The sequence below is a fragment of the Nannospalax galili genome, unplaced genomic scaffold (genome assembly GCF_000622305.1).
Source record: "Nannospalax galili isolate Female #2095 unplaced genomic scaffold, S.galili_v1.0 scaffold708, whole genome shotgun sequence".
NCBI lineage: Eukaryota > Metazoa > Chordata > Mammalia > Rodentia > Spalacidae > Nannospalax > Nannospalax galili.
The window spans coordinates 394377-403308 of NW_008358110.1; the positions used below are offsets into that span (position 1 = coordinate 394377).

At 39.2% G+C, this 8932-nt stretch overlaps 1 protein-coding gene across 1 annotated transcript in view; it reads left to right on the forward strand.

Moving 5' to 3' along the window:
• Nucleotides 1-8932, forward strand: part of Atr (ATR serine/threonine kinase) — a 133903-nt gene that overhangs the window by 75618 nt on the left and 49353 nt on the right. The window contains exons 29-30 of the mRNA XM_008856344.3: nucleotides 1744-1922; nucleotides 6773-6937. Coding sequence (XP_008854566.1) covers nucleotides 1744-1922; nucleotides 6773-6937 — 344 coding nt within the window. The remainder of the gene's footprint in view (nucleotides 1-1743; nucleotides 1923-6772; nucleotides 6938-8932) is intronic.

The window sequence follows — 8932 nt, forward strand, 5'->3', positions numbered from 1 at the left end:
TGACCTATCCCCTGCTGTTAATTCATTTAATCCTTGTGCCCTTAGTGAATTATGTTATTTTATGTATGTCTTTTTCACATTTAAGTTTTAAATTTTAAAGAAGATTTTTATTTGAGTTCATTTCATGCCCCAGAGAAAAGCTATTCTTATTTATTTGACCAGGCTACAATAGTGTTCGGGATTCAACAGGCTTTCCAGACATCCTTACTACATGTTGCTGTACTATACCATGCAATAGCTACTGTCATACAATTTTGTTTATGTGATATTATGGTTTTTGCTAGCATGACTGAAAAAAGAATCTCATTAGAGTTAGATGAATCTCATTAGAATGAAATTTGCTAATTGGCCCTTGTGATGGAATGTAAGCATTTGGTGAGAATTATATTTGTCATGTTTTGAACCCCTTTTTTGTTGTTCTTGCAGTAAGTAGATGGTTACAGTTCTACTGCTTCTTTATACCTCAGCCTTTCTTGTGAATATCACACGTTTTTCCCACTAGGCTTTGGGGTAATTGAAAAAAATTGACAATCTGATAATCACTAAAGAGTCTTTCACTTAGAAAATTGTCAGTTTGTGAGCATCTCCCTATTTTTATCCATATCCATATTAAGCACAATAGGTTATTGTTATACATTTTTTTCTGTATTTGCAAATAATTACCTATTTGTAAGAAAGTTTTGTGCAGAATGTGGCTATATAGTATATTTTCCATTAATTGGAAATTAAACTTTTTATTCCTAGTTTTGGTTCTGAAAATGGTACTGTTAATCATTTGCACAAACCCTGCAATTAAGATTCTGTCCTTTCAGCACTTTGGAAACAGAGGCACAAGGATCTCTGTGAGATCAAGGCCACCCTGGCCTACATATGGAGTTCTAGGCCAGCTGGGACTACACAGAGACCCTGCCTCAAAAACAAAGAAAAAAAGGAAGGAAGGGAGGGAGAGAGGGAGGGAGGGAAGGGAAAAGGGAAGGGAAAAGGGGAGGGAGGGAGGGAGGGAGGGAGGAAGGAAGGAAGGAAGGAAGGAAGGAAGGAAGGAAGGAAGGAAGGAAGGTAGGAAGGTAGGTAGGTAGGTAGGTCGAGGTCAGAAGAATAACACTTGGAGACAAGGAAAATAGCTCAGAACATTTACTTTGTGCAAAGCCCAGGATTCAATTGTCATTATTCTGGGGGTCAAGGAGAAGGGATAAAATTCTGTTTTTCCATAATTCTGTACTTTCTTTACTAAATAGTTACAATTCTATCAGTATTTTATAGCCAGTAACAAATTACATTTTTGTATCTTTGTCCCTGTGGCCCCAGCTGGCCTAGAACTAGCTAAGTAGACCAGGCTGGCCTTGAACTCAGGGATCTGCCTGCCTCTGCTTCCCAAGTGCTAGGATTAAAGACGTGCGCCACCCTCCCTGCTGTCCATATATCTTTTTTACCTTATAATAATAGCTTTCTATTTAATCTTATAGTGTAAAGAAGGCAAGAAAGATACCATTTTTTCTGTTTTATGAATGAGAAATAGGTTCAATGAGTTAAATAATGTCTGGAGTAAAGTATATGATAATGATGGAGTTGGAAGAAAACCCTCTGAGCAATAATCTTGCTCTTAGTTAAAGCCTAAATATTATACCATAGTGCGTTTATATTATTTAATGAAAAAACAAAGTTAAATGCTTCATCTGATACTTTTAAATTTTCAGCTAACAGTTTTTAACTACTCTATTTTTTTTTTAATTTTTTATGATATAGTATCAGGTGTGGATTTTGAAGACTATCAGAGTGTCACTCGTTTTCTAGACCTCATACCTCAGGATACGCTGGCTGTAGCTTCCTTTCGCTCTAAAGCATACACACGAGCTGTAATGCACTTTGAGTCATTTATTACAGAAAAGAAGCAAAATATTCAAAAGCATCTTGGATTTCTACAGGTTTGAAATTAATATAGTGAATTTATATTGACAGTCATTTGTGGTGACATTGTTCAGTTTTTTCCTATTTTAGATGCTGTCTAGGTACTAAATATTTGCAGTTCTTTGCATGTTTACAGATCATGGGAAGAGATAATATGTTAAGTCTAGTGATGCAGATTTGTCCCGAAGGAGACTACACTCATCCTCTATGTGGAATGGAGTGGGGGAAAAAGTTGGAAAACAAGGGATCTCAGAGTTAGCTTCCTGGAAAAGATGTCCTCCATAATCAGTGATAGTCAGTGGAGACATCTCCCTGGAGTTGGGAAAGAACATGGTGTATAGAAACAGTAAAATATCAGTTTTAGAATGGCAAATGGAAGATCATATATCCTAGAGAACTTTTTAAGTTACCCAAGCTTCTTAGTCTTTGTGAACTAGGGAAGATTATGGCATTTTAGCTAAATGTCTGTGGCAGTTGAAGAGGAAGAGTATAGAGGTCTATGATTCAAGACATTACTCTTCTCCTTGGGGGAAGTCAAGGTCTTAGTTTGGGGTGAGTAAACAAGGAAATGTGAAAATGCTGGTGAAACAAAGGTTTAGGAGACAAAAGAAAAAGCATGTGGAGCTAGGTCAATGGAATTAAATAATTTAGATCAAGATTGGTGGACTTTTACATCAAAAGTGTGGTAAAAGAACTAGAAAATGGGCTAAATGGATAGCTCAGTGGTAAAGCACTTGCCTAGCATGTGCAAGGCCCTGGGTTTGATCCCTAGCACCACAGAAAAACAAAGAAAAATATGCCAGTCATGATGGCCCAAACCTATAATCCCAGCACTCAGGAGACTAAGGCAGGAGTATTGTCTGCCACCTTGGACTTTCATGTCTTTAAGAGAAAAAAATTCCTGGAAAATTAGTGACTTGTGATAGTATGAATTTTAGCCCCTTTCTGGTTTTGTGTGCCTTCTTGTGTTCTTTGGATCTGTGGTTTATTGTTAAAATGAATCCTCACAAGCATGTTCCATTCCTGTGTTTTTCCTCCCATTGTTTTGAATTCATATCGAAAACTTTCAGCCCCATATCAAGTCACTCATCTGGCTTCCCAGTATACTCTGACATTGCTGGAGAGAACTTACACAATAATTTTAATAGCTGAGGTTCACTTTAAGTTCTTGATCTCAAACATCTTTAACACTGCAGTGTTCTTTAATAATGCCTCTGGTTCTTTTGTATTTCTCTAATGAGCTGACTTTCCCTCTCTTCAAAGATGACTATTTTTATACCTTTCACTGTTTCTATCTCAATCTCACCAAATTCTTTTTTGTTCTCTTACTTCTAGGGAAGGCCCTCTTCTGTCAAAATCCAGTCTTTATACTATGTTCTTCAAGAATTTTGCTCCTTCAAAATTTCCTTTCTTTAGTATCATTAATTTTTCTTCATGATCCAGAGTATTTAGAATGTGTTTGGTGGGGGGGGGGTCTGGTTAATTTTTGAATAAATCTTAATTATGTCTTAATTTAAAATTTTTTAAATTTATGTTTATGTGTATTAGTGTTTTGCCTGAATGTATTTAAGTGCACCATGTGCATGCAATGCCTACAGAGTCAGAAGAGGATGTTGGATCCCTTACTAAGACCTGGAGTTACAGAGGGTTGTTAGCTGCCATGTAGGTGTAGGAAACTGAACCCAGATCCTCTGCAAGCACAGCCAGTGCTCTTAACCACTAAGCCATCTCTCTACAGTCTATGTCTTAATTCTTTTGTATTTCCCTTGATGTTACATTTTCCTTCAGTCACATCTTATCTCATTTCTTTCATAGTCAACATCTGTCTTCCCTGCATCATCATCTTTGTTTCCCATTCACTCCTTTTTTTAAAACAAGACCTCTCCCTTTCTTTCTTTTCTTTTTACTGTTTTGGTTCATTGGTTGGTTAGTTGGTTGCTTGGGTTTTTTTGTTTGTTTTGAGATAGTCTTCCTGTAGCCCCAGGTGGTCTAGAACTGGCTAGGTAAACCAGGGTGACCTCAATGTCACAGAGATCTACCTGCCTCTGACTGGGGAGTGCTGGGATTAAAGGTATGTGCTACTTCACTGGGTGTTTTGAGACAAGGTTTCATGCAACCCAGGCCAAACTAGCTCATAATGTAGCCAAGGATGACCTTGAGCTCCCGATCCTCCATTTTTTGCCTTTCAAGTACTGGATGCCGCAGTGTGCCTCTATACCCATCTGTCCCTTGATGCTACTCTTTTTCAAAATTCTATTACATTTCTTTCTTCATGTGTAGGTATGCTTATGTGGGTGGGTGGGTTCACACTCCTGCCATTGGGTGCCTATGGAGGTCAGAGGACAACTTGCTGGAGTTGGTTGTCTCCTTCCATCATGTGGATTCTGGGGATCAAACTTAGGCTGTCAAGCTTGGCAGTAAGTGCCTTTACCCTAAGAGTCATCTCCCCAGCCCCTTGATGTTATTCTTGCTAAAAAGATCCATAGTTTCCATGTTACCAAGTTCAATGAGTGTTTCCCAGTCCTTTTCTTTTTATTTTTTAATTAAAATTTTGCAATTTTCATGCAGTATTATTTGATGGTATTTAGATCCCCTCCCCATACCCACCTCCTCTTATTGCCCCCCCCAATTTAATGTACACACACACACACACACAATAAGGCCTATAGCATCTAATTTGTGTCCCCAAATGTCCTTCAGTATGGGTCCATCCACTGGAGCCTGGTTAACCTACTGAGTTCCATTCTGAAAGCAGTCACCTGTTGCCACAATTTCCTTAGGTGGGTTGGAGTTTCTTTTTTTAAAAAAAAAAATTATTATTTTTATCTTATGTGTATGAGTATATAGCCTGCATGTAAGTGCAGCTGTGTTATGCAATGCCCGCAAAGGCCAGGAGAGAGAATCAGATTCCCCTGTAACTGGAGTTACAGATGGTTGCTAGCCACCCTTTGGGTGCTAGGAATTGAACCTGGATCTTCTGTAAGAGCAGCCAGTGCTCTTAACCCCTGAGCCATGGGGTTGGGGTTTCTTACCCACTTCTTCATGTCTGTGCTAAGATTTTTTTCCGGTTTGAGTTTGCATGGGACTTGTGCTTGCTGTCACCATTAGTGTGAGTTCATATGAACAACTGATAGACTGTCTGGAAAACTGTTTCCCTGTGGTCATCCACCACCCCTGACTCTTAAAATTTTTCCACCCTCCTCTTCTGCAATAACCCCTGAGCCTTGGAGGGCAGAAGTTTGATATAGGTGCCCTATTCAGGGATAAGCATCCTTGCTGCCTCATCCTCCTTCCTCTTACTCCTTCTCTGTACATTGACCAGTTTTTGGTTTCTGTGCTAATCACTATCTGTTGCATAGTCCTTACTTTCTTTTTATATTTATTATTTTTATTTTATGTGTGTGAGTTTATTGCCTGCATGTATGAAAGTGCACCCATGTCATACCATGCTTGTGGAAATCAGATGAGGGCATCAAATTCTCCTGGAACTGGAGTTAATGAATGGTTATTAGCTGCCGTGTGGGTGCTGGGACTTGAAGAGAAGCTAGTCCTCTGCAAGAGAAGCTAGTGCTCTTTTTTTTTTTTAACATTTTATTTATTATTTTTATTTTATGTGTATGCGTGTATTGCCTGCATGTAGGTAAGTACACCCATGTCGTGCAATGCCTGCAGAAGACAGATGAGACAGTCAGAGCCCCTGGAACTGGAGTTATGGACATTGTTAGCTGCCACATGGGTGCTGGGATTCAAACCTAGGTCTTCTGCAAGAACGGTGTTCTTAACTGCTGAGCCATCTCTCTAGCCCCGAGAAGCCAGTGCTCTTAACTGCTAAGCCGTCTCTCCAGCCCCCATAATCCTTATTTTCTTAAGATCACAGTATCACTTGACCCACCATTCCTTTCTTATTAAGACTTGCTCTCAGCCAGATGTGGTGGTATAGACCTGTAATCTCAGCACTTGAGAGGTAGCCAGCTTAGTCTACATATAACCCTGTCTCAGAACACCAAAAAGTTTTGTTTTGTTTTGTTTTGTATTGTGTTGTGTTGGATTTTGAAGACATTTGCTTTTCTCCCATGGCTTCAGGAATATTTTATTCCCTACCATTCCAATTTCTCTGGTTTCTCCTACAGTTCCATTTGCCATTGCTTCTTTGCATGTAGAAACTCTAACATCTACCTTTAGCTTCCTTTCTTTTCTCTATGTCCACTGTATTTTCTCTGCCTCTGAAGAATGTCTTCATGCTAGTTCCTTCCTAGATTTTCATCTTTAGTCTGACTATCTCCTTTAAGCCCAGGATGGATTGTTGTTGGTGGTGGTTTGTGTTTTTGTTTTGCTTTCTGAGACAGGGTCTCATGTAACCCAAGCTGGTCTCAAACTCAATCTGTGGCCTTATCCTCCTGCCTCTGCCTCCCAAGTGCTGGGATTAAGGTGTGCACCTTCATATCTAGCCATGCTCAGATTATGGATATTTTAAGTTTGTTGAAGTTTTCTCAATACCAATGAATTAAAATGTTTACTTAAAATTTGAAAACATTTGACGTGCAGTAAATATTTACAAATTATACTGTGCAGGAACAATTTTCAGTTGAATTTAAAGACTTAAAGGACTTTGAGTCTCTTTGCTGTCCTATGATTAGAAATAGTTACTAATATACATTTGTATTTTGATGGAATTAAAGTGTTAAGGTGAAGAATGCCTGGGAATAGTTTGTCATTTTACTGTGATTCTGCCTTGAAACAAATACTTAGTCTTACTTTCAGTAAAAATTTCTCCTATGCTATTTCCATGTATGCTGGTAGTTTTAGCTTTATCTTTGGTTATGGTTTCCCCCCCCCCGTTTGTTTGTTTTTTAATGATTGAACAAAGAAATTGTATGCTGCTATGCATGAACCAGATGGAGTGGCTGGAGTAAGTGCAATTCGAAAAGCAGAGCCATCTCTGAAGGAACAGATCCTTGAACATGAAAGTATTGGCTTGCTGAGGGATGCCACCGCCTGTTACGACAGGGCTATTCAGCTAGAGCCAGACCAGGTAAGATCATAATTGAAAAGCCACTAAATAGGAATTCTCGCATCCTTGGTTTCAGTACTGTCTTTGTCAGTGTTGCAGTGTTTCTGGAAAACATTTAATACCAAGCTTTAGATTCCAAATAAATAAAATTACAGATTTGTGCCACATGGGATTTGGAAGTCCTTTCTAATGCCAAATTTCTATGACTTTAGAACTCAAATTAGGACTAGGGAGACAGCTTGGTCAGTATAGTGATTGTCATACAAACTTGAGGACTCAGTTCAACACCCAGATCTCACATAAAAAACATCAGGTGCCAGGCGTGGTGGCGCACACCTTTAATCCCAGCACTTGGGAGGCAGAGGCAGGTGGATCTCTATGAGTTCGAGGCTAGTCTGGTCTCCATAGGGAATCCAGGCCAGTTGGGGTTACAGGGAGACCCTGTCTCAAAAAGACCAAAAAGAAAAAAAAAAAAACAGGCAAGGTGGCACACACTTGTAGTCCAGTCCCATCACTGGGGAAATTGAAACAGGTAGATCCCTGGGACACCCTTGCTAGCCAGCCTAGCCTACTTGGAGTGCAGCAGGCCAGTAAGGGACCCTGTCAAAGAGGGGGGTGGGGTAGAGAAAACAATCAAGATGTATAGCTCCTGAGAAACAACACCCAAGGCTGCCCTCTGTAGACATGTACTTGCACCCCCTCCCCACAACACACAAACATTCACACACAAATGAAATCTCCCAAATTCATTATGGAATATACGTATACTAAAATGTATGTTTAGTAACTCTACAGTTTGTTTATTTATTAATTTTTTGAGACAGGTTGTTAATATAGCCCAGACTGGCCTCAAACTCACTAAGTAGTTGTAATGGTTAGAGTTAATTGTCAACTTGACAGACTCTAGATTCACCTGGAAAACAGACATCTGTGGGGGATTATCTTGATTACATCAGTTGATGGGAAGACCTGTTTTGAGTGTGTGGGTCTGTTCCCTGAACAAGGGACCCTGGACTGTTTAAGGTGAAAAGTGAGCTGAGTCCCAGCATGCATGCATTCATCCTTCTTTGCTTCCTAATTCTGGGTGTAATTTGACCAGTTGCTTTTCAAGCTCCTGCTGCCTTGACTTCCTCAGAATGAAAGGCTGTACCTTGAACTAGAGTAAACCCTTCTTTCTTTAATTTGCTTTTGTCAGGATATTTTATCACAACAGAAAAAGAAACAAAGACAGTAGTCAAAGACGGCCTTAAACTTCTAATCCTTCTACCTCCACTTATTGAACACTAGGATTACAAGTGTGTGCTACCACACATCTTTAAATTTTATGTCATTTTAATTTGCTGTTTGTTAAAAGTATAAGCCATGGCCCTGGGTTGGCACATTGCTATAATACCAGCACTTAAGAATCAGATCCAGGAAAGTACCACAGTTTGAGGCTGGCCTGGGCTACAGAATGAGACCTTGGCTCAAAAAGAACCCCCAAAAGTATAAGTTACACATCCAATTTTAGTAATAGTGATTCTCTATTATGTGGGAAATGTTTCCATGTTTCACACATACACATGAACTCCTGCATATCTGTAAAGTAGCCCATAAGAATCACTGAACTAATATAGGGTAAGTTATTTGCCAAGAAAGCAAAGGAGTTCAGAATCATGGATTTGTAATTTTGCTTCTTTCATTTTGAGATTTTGCTTTTTAGCAGCTTTGACATTTTCTCAGAAATTTAACACACAAAACTTTATTTTATTTATTATTTAAATTTTTTTTTATTACTTTTATTTTATGCATATGCATGTATTGCCTGCGTGTGGGTAAGTGCACCCGTGTCATGCAGTGCCCACGGAGGATAGAGGAGGCTGTCAGATCCTCTGGAACTGGAGTTATACAGTTGTTAGCTGCCACATGGTGCTGGGATTTGAACCTGGGTCTTCTGCAAGAACAAGCAGTGTTCTTAACTGCTGAGCCATCTCTCCAGCTTATTATTATTATTATTATTATTATTATTATTATTAT